General features: G+C 45.4%; 2 protein-coding genes across 6 annotated transcripts in view; one reads left to right on the forward strand and one right to left on the reverse strand.

Moving 5' to 3' along the window:
• Positions 1 to 11,488, reverse strand: part of LOC132535947 (zinc finger protein 182) — a 40,827-nt gene extending 29,339 nt beyond the window's left edge. For 2 of the 5 annotated variants that reach the window (XM_060183694.1, XM_060183691.1), the window contains exons 1-3: positions 10,636 to 10,828; positions 10,357 to 10,537; positions 7,600 to 7,659 (exon numbers count right to left, since the gene is read on the reverse strand). In XM_060183694.1, coding sequence (XP_060039677.1) covers positions 7,600 to 7,614 — 15 coding nt within the window. In that variant the 5' untranslated portion in view covers positions 7,615 to 7,659; positions 10,357 to 10,537; positions 10,636 to 10,828. Of the gene's footprint in view, positions 1 to 7,599; positions 7,660 to 10,356; positions 10,538 to 10,635; positions 10,830 to 11,085 lie in introns of those variants that run through there. The other 3 variants (XM_060183693.1, XM_060183692.1, XM_060183695.1) reach the window with 3 other exon arrangements.
• An 8,889-nt stretch (positions 11,489 to 20,377) lies between these two features.
• On the forward strand, positions 20,378 to 22,408 carry LOC103119171 (sperm acrosome-associated protein 5-like). Its single transcript, XM_007529434.2, has 4 exons — positions 20,378 to 20,545; positions 20,696 to 20,854; positions 22,051 to 22,129; positions 22,226 to 22,408. The coding sequence occupies exons 1-4, from the start codon at positions 20,401 to 20,403 to the stop codon at positions 22,323 to 22,325; spliced, it is 483 nt and encodes a 160-aa protein (XP_007529496.1). The 5' UTR covers positions 20,378 to 20,400; the 3' UTR covers positions 22,326 to 22,408.

Here is a 22,408-nt window from a genome sequence, read left to right on the forward strand (position 1 = left end):
TCCTATTTTATTTTTACTTGACAAGACAGAGAGAAATTGAGAGATGAGGGGGAGATAGAGAGGAAGACAGAAAGAAAGACACCTGCAGATCTGCTTCACCACTCGTGAAGCATCCCCTCTGTAGGTGAGGAGTAGGGGCTTGAACCCAGATCTTTCTGCATGGTGATATGTGCATTTAACCAGGTGTGCACCCCCTGGTGCCCCTGTCTCTTCCTTTCTATCTGAACAAAGCTATCTTATAGCAGTGATGCCCACAGGATGACAAAAAGATTGAGTAAATATAACCAGAAAACACTTGCAAATCCAAATGACAAAAGATAGGGTAAGAAGTTACAAACTTTATCCCAGATAAATATATATATATATATATATATATATATATATATATATATATCCCCTAAATAGCAAGAAGAGAAAAGACCAAATACCTGGTAGAAAATCAGGTGAATAAACATGAAAAATCGCAAGAGAGAAAACTGGTTTGCGGCCTGGGAGGTGGTGCAGTGAATAAAATATTGGACTCTCCAGCACAGGGTACCAAGTTCACACCTCAGCATCACATAGGCCAGAGTCATGCTCTAGTTCTCTTTCTCTCATCATACTTTCTCATAAGTAAATCTTTAAAAATGGCTCTTGGGGCCAGGTGGTGGCACACCTGGTTAAGCACTCACATTATAGTGCACAAAAACCCAGGTTCAAGGCCCTGGTCCCCAACTGGGGGGGTCTTCAGGAGTGGTGAAGCAGGGCTGCAGGTGTCTGTCTGTCGCTCTCCCTCACTACCCCTCCCTGCCCTCTCAATTTTTTGTCTCTATCCAATAATAAGTAAATAAGAATGTTTTTAAAAGAAACTACTAAAAATGGCTCTTAAATAAATGAAACAATTCACTTTACTTATGAATAATACTAATTAATACTGTGCACAGATATCATTTCTTCTCTTTCTCTCTCTCTCTCTCTCTCATACTTTATCCTTCCACTAGGGTTATCACTGGGGCTTTCTGCCTCATGAGTCCACTGCTTTGGATAATTTTTACTTTTTCTTTCTTTCTTTCTTTCTTTCTTTCTTTCTTTCTTTCTTTCTTTCTTTCTTTCTAGTTCCACCAGGGCAGTTGCTGGGGCTTGGTACCAGCACTACAAATCCTCCATTCCCAGTGGCCATTTCTTCCATATATATATATATATATATATATATATATATATATATATATATATAATTTTTATAGGACAGAGATAAACTGAGAGGAGATGGGGAGACAGACAGGGAGAGAGAAAGAGAGAGAGACCTGAAGACCAGCTTCATCACTTGTGTTCTCCCTGCAGGTGGGGAGCAGGGGCTTGAACCCAAATCCTTGAGCATGGTAACGTGTGTGCTCAACTGGGGGTGCCACCTCCTGGCCCCCTCTTTTCTTTTTTTCTTAGGTGAGAGAGAGACAGAGAGAACAAAGGATTAGAGAGAGAGAGAGAGACTCCACAGCACTGTTCCACCACCCACAAAGCCTCCCTGTACAAGTGTCCCCATATGGCAGGACTGGAGCTTGAACCCAGGTCCCCATACATGGCAACATGTAAGCTCTACCAGGTGACCCATCTCCTGGCCCACAGAGATGCCATTTCTCCTTCTCCTCTTCCTCCTCCTCCTCCCCCCTCCTCCTCCTCCTCCTCCTTCTTCTTTTTCCTTCAGGGTTATCACTGGGGCTCAGTGCAAGCAGTACAAATTCACTGCTCCTGGAAGTCACTGTTGCTTTTTTTTAAAAAATACAGGATAGGACAGAGAGAAATTGAGGAGGGGAAGATAAAAAGGGAGAGAGAAAGATAGACACTTGAAGACCTGCTTCACCGATTGTGAGGCCACCCCCCTGCAGGTGAGGAGCTGGGGGCTTGAACCAGGGTCCTTGTGATTCGTACTATGTGCGCTACCACCCGATCCTCTGAGATGCCATTTCTTATCTAATGGACTGGGGGGGGATGCTAAAGCCTCACAAAACACTCTGCTTGGCACAGCTATTTACAAGATACTGGGTACTATACAGCAAACCCTAAAAAAGGACTTTTCAAAGTTAACCCAATTACCAAATAATGTGATGATAACATTAACTATCCATTGTCTTTTTGAACCCTAAGACAGCAGGAACCACACATCTCCACTATAGAGCCTATATTTCTCCCAGTCCTGGAACCTTAGGATAGGGCCCACTTTCCCGTATGCCTCTCCCAATCCATATCAAATAATACTGAATCTGCCGATCACAACCTAATCAACGCAACTATTGCCACCTCAGCATGCTTCAGCTCAGACTGTGTCCAGAGACCTTGTGGAATGACAACCCTTCAGCTTCATCACTCTGGTGAGACCTTTCCTTTCATAGCATTCTCTAATTCCATCCCAGGTAGATCACTTTCTAACAAAGTCCCCAAACCTAGATATACATCATGTTCTGTGAGAGAGAGCATATGTTCACACATATCCATAAACTAGTGCAAAATATATACCTGAAAGCAGAAATACACTAGAGTTTGCAGTGAGTACCCCCCAACACTTCCTCTCCACTATTCCAACCTTTGGGTTCATGATTGCTCAACAATTTCTTTGGCTTTGTATGTTAACTCTCTTTTCAGCCACCAGGTTCTAGATACCATCAGGATGTCGGCCAGGCTTCCCTGGACTGAAGACCACAGCAATGTGTCCTGGAGCTCAGCTTCCCCAGAGACTCACCCTACTAGGGAAAGAGAGAGGCAGACTGGGAGTATGGACTGACCAGTCAACGCCCATGTTCAGGGGGGAAGCAATTACAGAAGCCAGACCTTGCACCTTCTGCAGTCCACAACGACCCTGGGTCCATGCTCCCAGAGGGATAGAGAATGAGAAAGCTATCAGGGGAGGGGATGGGATATGGAGACTGGTTGGTGGGAATTGTGTGGAGTTGTACCCCTTCTACTCTATGGTTTTGTTAATTTATCATTTCTTAAATAAAAAATAAATTTTAAAAAATAAGAGATTGTATGAAAAAAAAAAACCCACTCTGCTGATGCAGCTACAGAGAACTGGACACTATCACGCAGCACTGGTAGGAATGGAAAACGGGCAAACCTTTGTAGAAAAGAATTTGGCAATATCTGACAAGACTAGAATTTTATTTATCCTTGGACCTCCCAGGGCCACTTGGAGGCATTTATATAGAAGAGAGAGAGAGAGAGAAGAAGAAGGAGGAGGAGGAGGAGGAGGAGGAGGAGGAGAAGGAGGAGGCGGCGGCGGCTGCAAAACCCTGGAAATGGCCCATATCCTCAGATATAGAGAAGAAAGATTGAACAAGCTTATGTAGCCATGAGTTGAATATTATACAGCTATAAAAATGAGTGGGCATTATCTCCTACAATACACAGAATAATTTCTAGGACTTATTATTAAGAGGGGTGGGTGAGAATCAAAGTGTAACACAAGCAATGAAGGTATAGCCTTTTGAATAACAAGAGGAGAATTGAAATACAGTGATGTGCTTAATTTTTTTTATTTTTTCTCTTTCTTTCTCTTTCTTTATTCCCTTTTGTTGCCCTTGTTGTTTTATTGTTGTTGTTATTGATGTCATTGTTGTTGGATAGGACAGAGAGAAATGGCAAGAGGGGGGGGAAGACAGAGAGGGGGAGAGAAAGACACCTGCAGACCTGCTCCACCACCTGTGAAGCGACTCCCCTGCAGGTGGGGAGCCGGGGGCTCCAACAGGGATCCTTAGGCAGGTCCTTGCACTTTGCATCACCTGTGCTTAACCCGCTGTGCTACCGCCCAACTCCCGATCTGCTTAATTTTAAAGGGCTGCTTTATTTATTTCCTTAAAGACTGGTCAGAGCATATCATATGTGGTGAAGGGAGGGGCGTTCACCCTAGAGCCTCAGGCATGTAAGTCCTGCACTCCAGACTCTGAACCACCTCTCCAACTGCTTATCTGCTTAAAGCAAAGCAAAAACAAAACAAAATACCATAAGCACAAATCAGGAACAGGATTTGTTATTTCCAAGGTAGAGTGAGACTGAGTTAGAAAATACGGGGGGGGGGGGGGGGGGGGGTCGGGCGGTGGCGCAGTGGGTTAAGCGCCTGTGGCGCAAAGTGCAGGGACCTGCGTAAGGATCCCAGATCGAGCCCCCGGCTCCCCACCTGCAGGGGAGTCGCTTCACAGGTGGTGAGGCAGGTCTGCAGGTGTCTATCTTTCTCTCCCCCTCTCTGTCTCCTCCCCCCATTTCTCTCTGTCCTATCCAACAACGAACAACATCGGCCATGGCAATGGTGATAACCACAACGAGGCTACAACAACAAGGGAAACAAAAAGGGGGAAAAATGGCCTCCAGGAGTGGTGGATTCATGGTGCAGGCACCGAGCCCAGCAATGAGCCTGGAGGGAAGGAAAAAAAAATACAGAGGAGGGGCCAGGTGGTGGCACACCTGGTTAAGCACACACATTACCCTGTGAAAGGACCCAGGTTCAAGCCCCTCATCCCCATATACAGGGGGAAAGCTTCCCGAGGGGTAAAGCAGGGTTGCAGGTGTCTCTCTGTCTCTTTCCTTCTCTACTTCCCCCTCCCCCTTCCCTCTAAATTTCTTTCTTTATAATAAATAAATAAATAAATAAATGAAATATTTTCAAGAATGCCCACGACTGAGTAAAGAAATGAAAAAGGAAAGAGAGAGAGAGAGAGAGAGAGAGAGAAAGAAAGAAAGAAAGAAAGAAAGAAAGAAAATACAGAGGAGAGGGGCCGGCTGGTGGCACACCTGGTTGAGCACACGTTACAATGTGCAGGGACCCAGGTTCAAGTTCCCAGTCCCCACCTGCAAGGGGAAAGCTTTGCAAGTAGTGAAGCAGTGCTGTGCAGGTGTCTCTCTGTCTCTCTCCCTCTCTGTCACCACCTTTCCTTTCAATTTCTGCCTGTCTCTATCCAAAAAATAAATAAAGATAATTTTTTAAAAATCTGAAAAAGGGCAAGGGTAGATAGCATAATGGTTATGCAAACAGATTGTCATGCCTGAGGCTCCTTAGTCCCAGGTTCAGTCCCCCTCACCACCATAAGACAGAGCTCTGGTAAAATAAATAAATTAATTAATAAATAAATTAATTAATTAAAAAATACAGAGGAGAGATGACAAATTCTGGGTATGTGTTTTTTAATATTTATTTATTTATTTCCTTTTGTTGCCCTTGCTTTTTTTTTATTGTTGTTGCAGTTATTGTTGTTGTTATTATTGATGTCATCATTGTTGGATAGAAATGGAGAGAGGAGGGGAAGACGGGGGGGGGGGGAGAGAAAGATAGATAGACACCTGCAGACTTGCTTCACCGCCTTTGACTCCCCTGCAGGTGGGGGTCCGGTGACTCAAACCGGGGTCTTTTAGCTGGTCCTTGTGCTTTGCGCCACATGTGCTTAACCCTCTGCGTTACTGCCCAACTCCCTTCTGAGTATGTGATTTTGCAGGCTTTTTCTTACCCAGGTCTGCAGCCTCACGTATATGCGATATGACTATGGAGTGACCTCTTTTAGGCTGATTTTTCTCACTCATTGTAGAGGGGGAAGAGAGGAAGAGGCAGAGAGAGGACAGACACTTTGCTTCATCATCCATGGAGCTCACTAGTACTTTCTATAGTGTGACCATGTGGCACCAGGGTTTGAACTGGGGCTTTGTACATGGTAAGGTTCATAGTGCCTTTGCATAGGTTTGATTTATTTATTAACTTATGGACACCAGGGTTCTCATTGGGGCTTGATGCCTGCACCAAACAGCCATTCATTTCTCTTCCTTTTTAAAAAATAATAGTTACATAGGTGGCGCAAAGCGCAGGGACCAGCATAAGGATCCTGGTTCGAGCCCCCGGCTCCCCACCTGCAGGAGGAGTTGCTTCACAAGCAGTGAAGCAGGTCTGCGGGTGTCTTTCTCTCCCCCTCTCTGTCTTCCCCATCTCTCTCTATTTCTCTCAGTCCTATCCAACAACAATGACATCAGTAATAACTACAACAATAAAACAGTAAAGGCAACCAAAAGGGAATAAATAAAAAATAAATAAATAATAGTTACTAACTTATTTTTCATTGACTGGATAGAGACAAAAAATTGAGGGGGGAGGGAGAAATAAAGAGAGACACCTGCAGAACTGCTTTGCCACTTGTGAAGCTTCCCCCCTACAGGTGGGGGTTGAGGGCTTGCTTCTAGGTCCTTGTGCACTGTAACATATGTGTTCAACTAAGTACACTGCCATCTGGCCCCCAGTTATTTCCATTTATCATTTATTTCCTTTGTTGTTTTATTATTGTAGTTATTATTGTTATTGATGTTGTTGTTGAATAGGACAGAGAGAAATAGAGAGGAGGGGAAGACAGAGAGAGGAAGAGAAAGATAGACACTTGCAGACCTGCTTCACCGCTTGTAAAGCAACTTCCCTGCAGGTGGGGAGCCGGAGGCTCAAACTGGGATCCTTAGCTGGTCCTTGCGCTTTGCGCCACGTGCGCTTAACCTGCTGCGCTACCGCCCAACTCCCTGTTGTTTTCTTTTCTAAGTAAAGATGAGACATGAAGAGGCATAGGAGAGAGACAAAGGGAAGGAGAGATACCTGTGTTACTATTCTGCCACTTGTGAAGCTTCCCCACCCCCCACAGGTGGGTACTAGGGGCTTGAGCCTGGGTGCATGGTAACATATTCACTCAAGCATTTGTTCAGCTTCCTGGCCCTGAAAACCACTGTTAAGTCATATAATAAATAGTCTTTTAAAAAAAAGGCTATTGATGGCCTAGCAGTGGTGCACCAAGTTGAGCGTATATGTTACAATGCCTAAGAACCCAGGTTCAAGGCCCCGGTCCCTACCTGCTGGAGGAAGCTTCATGAGCGGAGAAGTAAGGGCTACAAGTGTGTCTCTGTTTCTCTCTTTCTGTTTCTTCCTCCTCTCTCAAATTCTCTCAGTCCTATCCAAGAAAAAGTGGGAGAGGGGGAAGAGCTACTATAGGAACTATTTCTGGGAAACCAGGGGCTGAATTTATTACTAGGATGTATTTTGGATAATAGTCCCCTCTGCACAAAGAACCAACAAGAAATGGCTTGGAAGGTGCTGCAGGAAGCCTTGACTTCCGTGAGGATGTAGGCTGCTCTCTCCCTAATGAGTCTGGTGGGCCAGATGACATAATTCCTCTGACCCCCAGAGTCTCCGAGAAAAAATTGCGTGTCAGGAGGAGGATTTGCTATAGCTTAGGTATTGCACCTTCTGTCTATAGTTTTTCCTGGAGCCTCATACCAACTTTAGAAACCACCTCCTGGGGGGGGGGGTGGCACGCCTGGTTAAGTACACACATTCCAGTGCACAAGGACCCAGGTTCAAGCCCCTGTCCCCATCTGCAGGGGGAGAGCTTCACGAGTGGTGAAGCAGAGTGGCAGGTGTCTCTCTATTCTCCCTCTCTACCTCCCCCTCCCTTCTCATTTTCTCTCGGTCTCTAACCAATAATAAATAAATAAATAAATAAATAAATAAATAAATAATACAAAAAGAAACCACCATGTATTTCAGGTCAGGAAGTCCCACGTGGCTCAACACATCCTGAGCAATATAGAGGGAGAAACAAACAAAAGACTTACCTGGTGGTCAGCCATTGCCTGCTCTTCTTGGGAAAGGGCCAAGATGTGGTAGGCCTCCAGCTGAAGAGTTGAGAGAGTTAGAGAATATGAGAGACCCCACCGAAACCAAGCTTCCAGCACCCAAAATGATCTGCTCAGAAATCCCCTCACACTGGTGAGGTGAGGCAGCTTTTTTAAATGTAGGCAACCGTGTGTGTGTGTGTGTGTGTGTGTGTGTGTGTGTGTGTGTGTTTGCCTCCAAGGTTATCGCTGGGGTTCAGTGCCTACAGCATGAATCCACTGCTCCTAGAGGCCATTTTTCTCCCTTTTGCTGCTGTAGCCTGGTTGTGGTTATTATTGTTATTGTTGATGCCGTTCGTTGTTGGATAGGACAGAGAGAAATGGAGAGAGGAGGAGAGAAAGACAGACACCTGCAGACCTGCTTCACTGCCTCTGAAGCGACTCCCCTGCAGGTGGGGAGCCAGGGGCTCGAACTGGGATCCTTACGCTGGTCCTTGCGCTTGGCGCCATGTGTGCTCAACCCGCTGCGTTACCACCAGACCCGCAACCATGTGGCTTTGATAACCACCTGATCAAGTTGAATTATTCACAGTGGCTAAAGAGTGGAAGCAGCCTAAATGTCCTTCAACAGATGACTGACTAATGAAGTTATGGGATATGTATTCCATGGAATATTACTCTGCAATCAAAAAAGAAATACTGTGCCCTTTGGGATAAAATGGATGGAAGTGGAGGTGACTGTGCATAGTGAAATAAGTAAAGAGATGAAAGACAAATGGATGGTTTCACTCAGAAGTGGAATCTAGAGAACTGATACACATGAACATGGAATAAAAAAAAAAACAGAAGCAAGCAAACTGTTTGTAAGACTTGTGAAAACCATAGTGGTTATCTTTGGGGGTTGGGAAGGTGGGGAAACAGAACTTTGGTGACAGGTGTGGTGTGAAACGATACCCTGTAATCCTAACCTTGTAATTCACTATAATGACAAAAAAATTTTTAAAAAACACTACAAATAAGTCAAGATGGAATCCTAAAACTGCATGAGTTAGTCACAGGAAGTTATGTAAAAGAGAAATGGTTATAAAGAACAGGAAGCAGACAGAAAACAATAAAACAGAAAGTTTAATTCCTAATGTTCAGATAATTATCTTAAATATAGCAAAGACAGAAGTTGTCAAAAGTGGATTAAAAAATGATCCCAAAATATACTGTATACACAAAGTTCACTTTTTAAAAAAATCACTAAATCACCTATGTATTCTTCATTCTTTTTCCTCTAGTTAACAGTTAACACAAAAAGGGATATGATATGATATATATATTTCGACCCCAGAAATGGCATCTTGAAGTCTCTTCCTTAATGAAATGGTGTATCATAATTTCTTGGGACATGCCTCTATCTCATCATTAATTTTGAACAATGCCGAAATGTAGTCAATAAATGATACTAGGACCCACCATAGGTGATTAATAAGGAAATGCAAGAGGTGAAATGCTATGAAGCTATTTAAAAATAATAGATGGGTATAGTCTGGGGAGATAGTGCAGAAAGACTTTCTGTAGAAAAGACTTTCGTGGGGAGTCCGGCAGTAGCGCAGCGGGTTAAGTGCACGTGGCGCAAACCGCAAGGACTGGTATAAAAATCCCGGATCGAGCCCCCGGCTCCCCACCTGCAAGGGAGTCGCTTCACAGGTGGTGAAGCAGGTCTGCAGGTGTCTTTCTCTCCCCTCTCTGTCTTCCCTTCCTCTCTCCATTTCTCTGTCCTAAGAACGATGACATCAATAACAACAACAATAATAACTACAACAACAATAAAAACAAGGGCAACAAAAAGGAAATAAATAAGTAAATATTAAAAAAGAGACTTTCCTGCCTGAGGAACCAAATGTTCCGGGTTCAATTCCCAGCTCCAATATAAGCCAGAGTTGAGCACTGAGTGCTCTAGTAAAAAATTAATAATAAAAGATAGAGCTATACAATTTTCGGCACGTTTCCTAAATTTAAAGTTTCTAAATGGGATAGAATATATTTTTAAACTGGATCACAGAAATGCTCTGAATGAACAAACAAAACAAAACAAACAAAAAAGGTAAGTAATAAAACTGAATGTACCCATCGGAAAAAAAAAGAAATGTTAGATGTTTAAAAATCCAGGGACCCGGTCGTGGTGCACCCAGTAGAGCGGATATGTTACCATGCACAAGGACCCAGGTTCAAGTCCCCACTCTCCACTGCTCTTGAAGTAGTGATGCAGGAGTCTCTTTCTCTGTCCCTCTCTATCTCTCCCTCCTCTCGTAATTTCTCTATTTTTAGCTAAGTAAATAAAGAAGATATTTTTTAAATGTTTACAAATCCATAGCCTTATACATTGTTATAAATATCTTAAGAATGGACATTCAAGTATAAATACAGAAAACTCGTTCTGATTTTCTTTTCCTGTTTTCTAAGTAGTCTACTGCACGACATTTGCTTTTCTCTCTTTTTCTTTTCAGATAGAAGCAGAGAGAGAGAAAGAGAGAGAGAGAGAGAGACCACTGCACGGAAGCTTCCTTCAATGCGGTGGGGGGGGCAGGCTCGAACTTGGGTTGGGTATATGCAGAGCAGCACACTACCCCAATGAGCTATTACACCACCACCTCCCCAAGACATTTCCAGCCCAACTGGCCCAGGCCCCGCCACTGCAATCTCCGCAGCACTAGGCCCCGCCCATTCGCTCCCAGACCCCGCCTCCTCTCAGGTGCCAGTTCCTCTCACCTCGCTGAAGGCCCTCTTGCCCTGGAGCCCAAAGGAAGCCTTTGGGGGTGCAGACTGACTTCAGCCGGAACATCCACACCAGGCCTTTACCTCGGGGACTTGGGTAAGGGGAGAGAGGCAGAGGGAGAGAGGCGGGTCGCGCTCGAGGGCTGCGTATGAGTCCTTAGCACAGGTCACTGTACTAGAAAACGTGTAAAAGTCAACGTTTCAGAAACTCATTCAATTCCCATCATCCCCACAACTTTTCCCACCACCGGGCGCAACCTCTCATTCACTGACAACTCGATCCCCCATCGCCTGCTGCGCAACATCAATGGCCCCTCTCCATTTGGATCTCCGAAATCCCAGTCACCCGTAACTCTCTCTCTCTCTCCCTGTCTCTCTGTCTCTCTCTCTCTCAACAATTTTCTTCTAGCTGTAGAGACCGTTAGAAATGGCCCCCAGAAGCACTTCCGCTTCGGGACTGAGTGAGGCTCGGTAGCCCACCGGGCTGCAGTGGTGGGGTCTGCGCACGCTCAGTGTAGGCTTTGAGACCACCTCTGCCCACAATCAACATGGGGGACCATTCCCACCCTCCGGACACGAAGACAGAAGGGAGGCCTCCGCGCGGGCGCCGAGGAAAGATGGCCGCGCCTCTGGCGTCAGGACTCCAAGGAGATGGCCAGGCCCACTGCGTTCCGTCTCCCCACCACCACCCCCATCCAGTCGCCAGGTGGCACAGATGTTTACTTTGGTCTGCAGAGGTCGTTATGGTCGTCACTCTTCAGACTTCAAAGATTAATGTCCTTCTGGCAGGGCGGGGAACTGCCCGATGAAAGCATTACAACCGGTGGGCATTTGGTCTTTTGAACTTGGGAGAGAGCAGCATCGGGGTTGCAGGTGTAATTGAAAAGGAAATCGGGTTGCAAGGTAGAATCCTTCTTTGTGTACAATAGCTAGGAGGTAGTGAAAGGTCACTGGCTCCACCCAGAGGCTGGGGCTGGGACTTGACAGCCTAGTGTGTGAGGCAGTAGGCGGACACACTAGAAGGCGAAGAAGACATAAACCTTTCACGCAAAGACCTGAAGCAAACAGCTTTCTGGCAAAGCGTACATCTGGTGCAAAGGCCGTGAAATATGACCTAGTCTGGCATGTCGGAGGAATGGGAACGGTCGTGGGGGTGTATGGAATGTGGGCAGTGGAGAAGTGAATATGGGGGTCAGATCATGTGTTGTCTTCTCTGCGTGGAACAGAGCTCATCTCTATCTGAACCAACCGTGTGTGTGTGTGTGTGTGTGTGTGTGTGTGTGTGTGTGTGTGTGTACTTATAAAATACATATATATATTTGACTCTTGTTTAATGCCTGTTGCACCACTGGAACACTGGAACATTCCACGGAAAATTGCATAAGCACTTCTAGTATGCCAGGTGGTCTAGATGTTGGAGATGTGGCAACGAAGAAAACAGGGTGAAAAACTATGATTATTATTGATACAGTCTCGTTTCAAATCTCCACCTATGAACACTGTAACCTATGATAGGATCCTTTTCTGTGCTACGTCTCCTCATCTATACAGTGGGGACAGGAGAGCCAGCAAAATAGTTCAGTTGGATAGTACACTGCTTTGCCATGTGCACCACCACCCAGGTTTGAGGCTGCACAGAAGGAAGCTCCATGTTGTGGCCTCTTTCATTTTTTTCTCTCTCTCCCTCTCTCTTAAAAAAAAAAAAAGAAAGATCCACCTGCATTATATTTCAGGTTCAGGAGGAAAAAAAAACTAGTATAGCCACAGGCCCTTTGGAATATAACTAAAATATGCCTACTAGCTATCTACAAAATGGAGATCCCCCCCAACTCTTCATCTGCACTACTCCAGCCTTCAGGTTCATAAGATTAGTCAGCAACTTGTTTGGCTTTGTATGTTAACTCTTTTTTCAGCCACCAGGTTCCAGATGCTACCATGATGCTGACCAGACTTCCCTGGACAGACAACCCCACCAGTGTGTCCTGGAGCTCCGATTCCCCAGAACCCTTCCCCACTAGGGAAAGAGAGAGGCAGGTTGGGAGTATGGATCGACCTGTCAACGCCCATGTTCAGCGGGGAAGCAACTACAGAAGCCAGACCTTCCACCTTCTGCGTCCCACAATGACCTTGGGTCCATACTTGCCAGAGGGTTAAAGAATAGGAAAGCTATCAGGGGAGGGGATGGGATACAGAGTTCTGGTGGTGAGAATTGTGTGGAGTTGTACCCCTCTTATCCTATAGTTTTGTCAGTGTTTCCTTTTTATAAATAAATAAAAATATATAAATTTTAAAAAGTGACACGAGTTGGGGGAAATAGCATAGTGATTTACACAACAGAGGTCGCACATTCAATTCCCATCACCATCTAGGGTTGATCAGTGCTCTGGTCAAATCATTCAAAATAATTAATTGGGGAAGATTGCATAGCTCAGTTGGAAAGTGTGCTGCTTTACTGCGTGCGGGAGACCCAGATTCAAGCCTGTCTGCCCCCACATTAAATGAAAAGCTTCAGTGCTGTGGTCTCTTTCCCTCTCTCCCTCTGCCTCTCAGTCTCTCTCTAAAAAAAGGGGGGGTTAGTTAAGTGATAGTGCAACTGGTAGATCACATACATTATAGTGTGCAAGACCCCAGGTTCAAGCACCCAGTGTCCACTGGCAAAGGGGAGGCTTCACAAATGGTGAAACAGTACTGCAGGTCGCTCGCTCTGTTTTTTTAAATATTTATTTATTATTGGATAGAGATAGAGAGAAATTGAGAGGGGAGGGTGAGATAGGAAGAGAGACAGAGAGACACCTGCGGTTCTACTTTACCACTTGTGAAGCTTTCCCCCTGCAGGTGGGAACCCAGGGCTTGAACCTGGGTCCTTACACACTGTAATGTGTGTGCTTAACCAGGTGCGCCACCACCCGGCCCCACAAGTCTCTCTCTCTCTCTATTTCTCTCTCTCTCCCTCTCTCTCTCTCTCTCTCTCTCTCTCTCTCTCTCCCTACCTATCTCTCCTTTCCCTCTCAATTTCTGTCTCTATCCAAGATAAATAAAAACACATATATTTTAATGGGGACGGGTGGTGGCGCACCTGACTGAGCGCACATGTTACAGTGCGCAAGGACCTGGGTTCAAGCCCCCTGGCCCCACCTGCAGGGGGCAAGCTTCACGAGTGGTGATGCAGTGATGCAGGGGTCTTTCTCCCTATCTCACCTTTCCTCTCAAATTCAGGCTGTCTCTATCCAATAAATAAATAAGGATCAAAAAATTTTAAAATATATTTTAATTGGGGACACAGTCTACTTCACCAGTGTTATAAAGACTATTGAATTAATAATTGCAAAGGGTTTAGGACAGTGCCTGACACGTAGCAAGTACTCTATGTAAGAGCCTATTATTATTGAATAGGAACTTCGACGTGTGTGCATAAAGAAATCAAATAAGATCAATATAAAGATGGCCTGCAGGTGAGACAGCTCACCCTGTAGGATTCATGCCTTCCTTTGTGCTAGATGTTAGACCCCCATTGGAGCCCTGACACCACATGGGAGCACCATAGCACTGGGAGAAGTGCCAATGCTGTGTTGATTTCTCTTCCTCCTTCCTTCCTGCCCCCTGCCTTTTTCTTTTCTTTTTTTCTTTTTTTTTCTTTTTAAAAGAGTATTTATTTATTTATTTTACCTTTTGTTGCCCTTGTTGTTTTATCGTTGTTGTGGTTATTATTATTATTATTATTATCATTGTTGTTGGATAGGACAGAGAGAAATGGAGAGAGGAAGGGAAGACAGAGAGGGGGAGAGAAAGATAGACACCTACACACCTGCTTCACTGCTTGTGAAGTGACCCCCCCTTACAGGTGGGGAACTAGGGGCTCGAACCGGGATCCTTACACCAGTCCTTGTGCTTAGCGCCATGTGCGCTTAACCCGCTGCGCTACAGCCTTACCCTTTCTTTTCTTTCCTTTTCTTTTCTTTTTCTTTTCTCTCTCTCTCTCTCTCTCTCTCTCCCTCCAGGGTTATCCCTGAGCTCAGCGCCAGCAGTACAAATACACTGCTCCTGATGTCCATTTTGCGTTCCTTTTTATTGGATAGGACAGAGAGAAACTGAGAGGGGAGAGGGAGATAGAGAGGGAGAAAGATAAGACACCTGCAGACCTGCTTGGCTGCTTCACTGCTTGTGAAGCCACTCCCCTACAGGTGGGGAGCCTGAGGCTTGAACTGGAGTTCTTGCATTTCGTACTATGTGTACTTAACCCGATGCACCACTGCCCAACCCTTTGACCCTTCCACCTGCCTTTTTCTTTATCATATATTATCTGCACTAAAAAAAGAATGCACATTTCAGCACGAGTGGCTGAGTCACATATGTGTGAGGCCCCGATGGAGGGGGAGAAGAAGTGACCTGCAGGCTGCTTTATGGAAAGCAGATTGCAGAGAGCAAGGGTAAGAACAACTCCACTAGGGTGTGGGTAGATAGCATAATGGTTATGCAAAGAGACTCTCATGCTTGAGGCTCTGATGTCCCAGGTTCAATCCCCCACACCATCAAAAGCCAGAGCTGTGCAGTGCTCTAGTATTTCTCTCTGTGTCTTTCTCTCTCTGCATCCCCCCCAAAAAAAATAACAACTCCACTGTGGAGGAAATTCCTCCTATGAGGCCCAGTAAGGAGGCTATCCCTAACTTACACCCAACAACAACACTTTTTAATATTCAGTATCCCAGGGCCAGCAAAATAGCTCACTTGGGAGTGTGACCTATGTATGAGAAGGTCTCTCTCTGTCTCTCTCCCTCTCTACCACCCCCTCCTCTCTCAATTTCTTTCTGTCTCTACCTGATAATAAATACGTAAATAAATAAATAAAATATTTTTTTTAAAAAAGGAAGAAAGAAAACTTCCTAGGAGGAAAATCAAAGAGAGGAACCAATTGGTATGTCAAGATTCTCTTGTTCATTGAAAGATCAACATTCTCATACCTGAGGATCCAAGGTCTCAGGTTCAATCCCCTGCACTACCATAAACCAGATCTGAGCAGTGCTCTGGTAAAAGGAAAAAAGAAAGAAAGAAAGAAAGAGAGAAAAGAGGAAGGAAGGAAAGAAAGAAAAAAATGAGATGGAATGAAAGAAAGATCAACACATACTCAGCACAACAATTTGTCAGCTCTCTGAACACATTCCAAGGTAGACAATAGGAGGACTGGGAGCTGCAAAGTTCATCTTGGTCTGGCCTCTTCCAGTCTGCAAACCCCGCCACCACCACCATCTTGTTCACATATGTGCGCACACGCACACACACACACACACACACACACACACACACACACACACACCCCTATATTTAGAGAAAGTCCTTTAGGGTGGGTAGGTGCTGGGACTCAGTAATTTCCAGCTCTGGAAATATCCTAGAGCCAGCATGATGGCCTCACTGGAAGGGTCCCAGGATCTACTTCTGGTGCATCTCCACAGGCTGGGGGGAATCTAGATTCCTACAGCAGAGCAAGTACCTTCCCTTTCTGTCTTGTACAGAGAGAGAGAGGAAATATACCAGATTAAACTTGAAGCAACAGCTTTTAATACGTGGGTGATATACTTAAGATGAACTGCAGGACTGGACTTCGGTGGTGGGTGTGTTGAAGTGCATTCCAGCATATGCATACATGTACGTGTGTGTATTTGCCACCAGGGTATTGCTGGGACTTTGCACCTGCACCACTCCACCACTCCACGTGGCCTTAAAGAAAGAGAGGAAAACACAGAGAGACATGCAGAGATAAACAGAAGGAGAGACATCAACAGCACTGGTCCACCACCTGTGAAGCTTCCCCTCCGAAGACACTCCTCCCTGACTCTGGGTATAGTGAATCTTTCACACAGGTATAGGTGTAAAACCATACACTTAACATTTTATTGTCGGGCAGCTGCCCTGCCCTGCTCCATGCTGCATTGCTGATAGTATGGCCTATTTACATAATCATTGTTTTGCCTGATCTATCTTCTTTCTACCTCGAGACCCACCCTGCCTTCAGGGTATTAATTAATCCCACCATTTAAAACCTTCACAACAGTTGCTAAGGGACTTTCTACCATTAGCCTGCTCTTTCCTTTTCTCCACCCCTTTTCCTAGCCATTTCCTTTTCCGACTTGCCACTTCCGGTTTTCTAAGATATAAAAGGTTGTCTCTGATCAATAAAGACGCATTGCATTCCTGCTCCACCATGAGTTCCTGGTTCCTCTCCTGCGTGGTTGAGTAAGCAGCAGCCCAGGTTGGCTCTGGCCGAGTTCTCTCCAACCCAGAGAGCACGTGCCTGGGGAAGAAACATTCTCGCTAGCCCGGGATTTTATGATATTGTAAATCAACCTTAAGCTGATGTTCAGAGATACTGCAGTAGATATGTAATCATTCTCAGTTATTTTGTAAGGGGAAGAGGGAGTTTAAAAAGGGAATGTATTGGGATGGCAAAATAGCTTGCTTGGATAGTGCACACTTGCTTAAGCATACACATTACAGTGCTCAAGGACCTGGGTTCAAAACCCTGGTCCCCATCTGCAGGGGGAAAGCTTCGTGAGCAGTGAAGCGGGGCTGCAGGTGCCTCTCTGTCTCTTCCCCTCTCTATGCCCCTCCCCTCTCAACTGCTGTCTGTCTCTATCTATACAATAATAAGTAAAGAAAAAAGAAAGAAAGAAAGAGAGGAAGAAAGAAAGAATAAAAAACATTTATCTTCTCTCACTAAAAAAGAAAGAAAGGGAGCTTATTTACTGTGGTCTCTTCCACCTTCTGTCTTTATCTGCCTTCTCTACCTCTGTCTTTAAAAAGCAGGGGGGGCAGGGAAGGAAATGCATTAAAATAAATTATGCCTTTAAGAAAATCTGATTGGGGTTGCATACCATTCATTCATAGATCAGATACGCAGCTTTCATTGATTTGTGAGATCATTAAACTTGATGCAATATTTATTTGTTTATATATTCATTTGTTTATTCTCCAGGACTTTGCTACTCGGTACTGACTTTTTTCAGATAGAGGCAGAAAAGAGAGAGAGAGGGAGAGGGAGAGGGAAGAGGGAGAGGGAGAGAGAGAGGGAGAGAGAGACAGAGAGTCATAAAGAGAGAGCCAGAGAGAGACCACAGCACCGAAGCTTCCTCCAATGTAGTGGGGGCTGGGCTTGAACCTGGATCAAATACATAGCAAAGCAGCATGCTACCCAGTTATTTTTCCAGCCCTTAAACTCGCTGCAGTATTTAGGTTACCAAAGCACCCAACTGTGTAGGTTAGTGGAATTATTATCTGGCATGCATATTCTGATGCAACAGCAAAAAGAAATGGGAAGGGGGCCAGGCGGTAGCACACTGGGTGAGAAGAACGAGGATCGCAGTTAGAACCCTTGGCTTCCCACCTGCAGGGGGAATCACTTCACAAGCGGTGAAGCAGGTCTGCAGGTATCTATCTTTCTCTCCCCCTCTCTGTCTTCCCCTCCTCTCTCCATTTCTTTCTGTCCAAGCCAACAACAACAGCCGCAGCAACAATACAACAATAACAATGGGAAAAATGGCCTCCATGAACAGTGGATTCACAATGCAGGCACCAAACCCCAGCAATAACCCTACCCTGGAGGCAAAAAAAAATGGGGTAGTCAGGCGGTAGTGCAATGGGTTAAGCGCAGGTGGTGCAAAGCACAAGGACTGGTGTAATTATCTTGGTTCGAGCTCCCGGCTCCCCACCTGCAGGGGAGTCGCTTCACAGGCAGTGAAGCAGGTGTGTAGGTGTCTTTCTCTCCCCATCTCTGTCTTCCCCTCTCTCCATTTCTCTCTGTCCTATCCAACAACAACAACAATAATAACTACAACAATAAAACAACAAGGGCAACAAAAGGGAATAAGTAAATAAATAAATATTTATTTTAAAAAAAAAGGAAAACAGAGTTCAAGTAGATGGAAGTGAAGAATCAGAATGACGGAGGCCAGGCGGTGGTGCATCTGATTAAGTGCACACACTACAGTGCTCAAGGATCCAGGGAGGTTAAATGATCTGGTCCCCACCTGCAGGGGAAAAGCTTCACAAGTGGTGAAGTAGGGCTGCAGATGCCTCTCTGTCTCTCTCAGTCTCTATCTGTCCCTCCCCTCTCAATTTCTCTCTGTCTCTAACCAACAAAAACATTAATTTTATTGTTTTAAAAAACAGAGCATAATGTGACAGAGTTGACTTCATGATTAAGTAGAAATTGAGAGGTCCAGTGGCACAATCAGTTAGCACGCAGTACTTATACATTGGGGCATTACAGGAATACACAGCCCAGTGTGAATCAATACAGGTGGTGAAAGGCAGTGAGTGGACAGGCTAACAAAAGGTGCAACAAGAATGCCGATGAAAAAGCAGAAGCAGGAAGTTGAGGGGTGGCACATCCGGTTGAGTGGACATGTTACAATGCACAAAGACCTGGGTTCAATCCCTGGCCCTCACCCCTAGGGGGAACACTTCGTGAGTAGTGAAGGAGTGCTGTAGGTATCTCTCTCCCCATCCCTGCCTTCCTCTTCCCTCTCAATTTCTCTATCCAGTTGATAATAAAGAAAATAAAATAAAGAAAAAGCAGTGTCAGAGTGTGTCTATGTGATGCATAATATGTAAGGGGAGTAGGTGGTGATACACCCAGTAGAGTGCACACATTACCATGTATAAGGACCCAGGTTCAAGCCCCTGGTTCCTACCTGCAGGGAGGAAGCTTCACAAGCAGTGGAGCAGTGCTGCAGGTATCTCTCCCTTTATCTCTCTGCCTCTCATCCTTTACTAAAAAAAAAAAAAAAAAGGGAGTCGGGTGGTAGCGCAGCGGGTTAAGCGCACATGGCGCGAAGCACAAGAACTGGCGTAAGAATCCTGGTTCGAGTCCCTAGCTCCCCAACTGCAGGGGCGTAGCTTCACAGGCGGTGAAGCAGGTCTGCAGGTGTCTTTCTTTCCTCCTCTCTGTCTTCCCCTCCTCTCCATTTCTCTCTGTCCTATCCAACAACAACGACATTAATAACAACAACAATAAAAACAACAAGGGCAACAAAAAGGAAATAAATATAAAAAAGAAAGGAAAGGGGAAATGGCTACTGGGAACAGTGGAACTACGCACGTACAAGACTGTGATAGCTCTGGTGGGAAAAAAGAAAAGAAAAGAAAAAGAGATGCATCTATATGTTATGTGGGGCAGGGTATGATTGAATGAGGGTTACACGAGGCAAAAATCCAGTAAAAGTAGGGTGGAACAAGACACATGAATTGAAGAGAAGCAAAGAATGTCTGGATAATGAGAAAAAGGAGGTAAAAAGGCCAGATGGTGGCACACCTGGTTAAGCACACACATTACAGTGCACAAGAACCCAGGTTCAAGCCCCTGACTCCCACCTGCAGGGGAAAGCTTTACAAGTGGTGAAGCAGGACTGTAGGTGTCTCTCTGTCTCTCTCCCTATTTCCCCCTCTCCCCTCTCAACTGCTCTGTCTCTATCCAATAATAAATAAATAAAATATTTTTAAAAAGAAAGAAAATGGAGGTAAAGAGGGCCAGAGGCTGAGGGCATGGCGGCCATATTTGTAGAGGATGAGGAATCTGAAGCGCTAATGGACACTGTGTAGTGAACAGAGCTGCTACTCAGCAAAATGGGATAAACAAATGATAACGGGCAGAGTGAGTGGGGATATGGGGAACTGAGTGGACAGCAGCAGACCAGAACAATATTAAGAAATGTAGGGAAATATGGGCCAACTGTGAGGCCAAGTACCTCAGTCCTTCATCTGTCTCCTAACATATACCTCTGTCAGCACTGCGTCCCTCCCTGCTTTTTCCTCCTTCCACGTGTAATGCCCTTTACCTTTCTTTCTCACTTGTGTGCATGCGCATGCGTTGTGTCTTTAACGTGATGCGCTGCGGCTGGGGGAGGGTCACAATGAGATGACTTCTGAGTTCTAGAATCTCTCACTTAAATAATTGCTCTTAGAGTCCAGAGTTCCAGAGTGGTTCTGACCACTGCAGGGTGAAGTTGGGAGCAACTTGGCCCCTAGGAGGGTTGAGTGGCCATCATAATGGGAGGCTGGGACATTGCACTGGTGGTCTTGGCTCTACTGATCATTCCTGTTGTGACCGCCAAGATCTATGACCGCTGCGAGCTGGCAGCGATACTGGAGAAGGCAGGCTTCGGTGTCTACAGAGGCTATACCATTGGAGACTGTGAGACTCCCATTGCCCCAAGTCTCACCCAGGCCTGCCCACTACACTCAGACCCTGACCCCCCCCAGGCTCCCACTTTGTCATTTATCATTCCCCCTCCCCCTGCTCCCAACCCTATGCCTAATGGCTCCTTACCCCTCTCTGCCCCAGGGCTGTGCCTAGTCCACTATGAGAGCGGATTTGACACCTCCTTTGTGGACCACAATCCTGATGGCAGCAGTAACTACGGAATTTTCCAGATTAATTCCGCCTGGTGGTGTGACAATGGCATTACACCTACTCCGAACCTTTGTAACATGGACTGTCGTGGTGAGGCGGCAGTTGAGACACCCTGAAGTCCTACTTGGGCCCCCATTCCTCCTCCCCTAATATGAAGATTGAGATCCTGTCAGAGCCATGATTTCCAGCAACAAACATGAAAGGGATAGAAAAAGGAGCAGGGGTGCTTGAGCCATTAGAAACACCACCCTCTGTCCTTACCTAGGTTGTTTTGAGAGTTGATCTAGGGGTAAAGGACTCAGAATTCCCAAACCTTATCCTGAGTGGAGATTGGAATTCTCTTAAATTCGAGAAATGGGAGCATGGAATGGAGGGTGGAGGAGTGTTCTGATTGAGGTTTTGAGGCTGTTCAGGACCTGAGGGAAGAAGCTTAAGGCATAGTTTTTTTTGTTGTTGTTTGTTTGCTTGTTTGTTTCTGGCTATTTACACATAAACTAGGTACCTCAGTACAGAAAAGAGGATATCTCTTCAGAGGAGTATATAATGATGTTAAGTAGCAGAAATTCAGGGTTGGCCAAGATGGCCTCAAATTGTCTAAGACAGGCTAAAATGGAGACTGAAGCTTTTTTTTTTTTTTTCTCTAAAGCACTGCTCAGCTTTGGTTTATGGTGGTGCAGGGGATTGAACCTGGGACTTTGGAACCCCAGGCACGGGGTTTCTCTTTGCATAACCATTATGTTATCTACCCACCCCACTCAAGACTGAAGTTCTTTTGGAGCCGGTCCAAATGGAGGTGGACAAGTCATGTCGTAAGATCTAGCCAGCATGGCAATTGAGATCAGGCACCAGACACTCATGGTGGCAAAGACTGAGCAGGACTAGTCAACATGGGGGTTTTGGTCAGTTGTAACTAGTCAATATAGAAAATGAGGCGATCTTGGACCTGATGACAGTGCTTGAAGTCACCAGGACTGACCAATCTTGCAGTTGACTGGCTTTATCTAGCCAACAAGGCGGCTGAGGTGATATAGGGTCAGTCACCGGATGTTGTTGGGATTATGGGTAATCACCCTAAATGATGATTGAAGTCATTTAGAACTGGCCAGCAGAACCAGTCAATATGGCATCTGAGATCATTACTAGCTGACAAGTGAATTAAGCTTATCCACAATCAACCATATAGTTGAAATTATGCTGGTCCCAAAGAACCCTGAACCTCCATGTCCTCTGTATGCTATCACTTTGTCTCCAATACTCTACATCAGATGTCCCTCTCTTCTTCCCAGACTTGCTGAACCGCCATGTTCTGGATGACATCATGTGTGCCAGGAAAGTGGTGGGGTCAAGGAAAGGTATGAAGGCCTGGTAAGTATATGGGATGACCTGGACCTTGGGCGGTCAGGAGAGTGGCACTGCCACCACACCTGTCCATCTCAACCTCTCTCCCTTTTCATTTCCCAGGGATGCTTGGATCCGACACTGCTCTGGCCATGATTTATCTAGTTGGACTAAGGGGTGTACCATGCATGCAAAACCCTACAAAAAGAAAATTAACTCATGACTCACCTCTCTCTCTTGAGAGGGAGGTTTTATTTCCCTTTCTTTTGTGGATTTAATAAAGGATGACATCCATAAACAATGCAA

The sequence above is a fragment of the Erinaceus europaeus genome, chromosome X (genome assembly GCF_950295315.1).
Source record: "Erinaceus europaeus chromosome X, mEriEur2.1, whole genome shotgun sequence".
Classification (NCBI taxonomy): domain Eukaryota; kingdom Metazoa; phylum Chordata; class Mammalia; order Eulipotyphla; family Erinaceidae; genus Erinaceus; species Erinaceus europaeus.

Excerpts from the sequence above, each read along its gene's own strand:
- LOC103119171 (XM_007529434.2), top strand. The coding sequence starts at position 20,401 with ATGGGAGGCTGGGACATTGCACTGGTGGTCTTGGCTCTACTGATCATT. Across the intron at positions 20,546-20,695 it reads AGGCTATACCATTGGAGACT|GGCTGTGCCTAGTCCACTAT; the intron begins GTGAGACTCCCA and ends TCTCTGCCCCAG. Across the intron at positions 20,855-22,050 it reads TTGTAACATGGACTGTCGTG|ACTTGCTGAACCGCCATGTT; the intron begins GTGAGGCGGCAG and ends TCTTCTTCCCAG.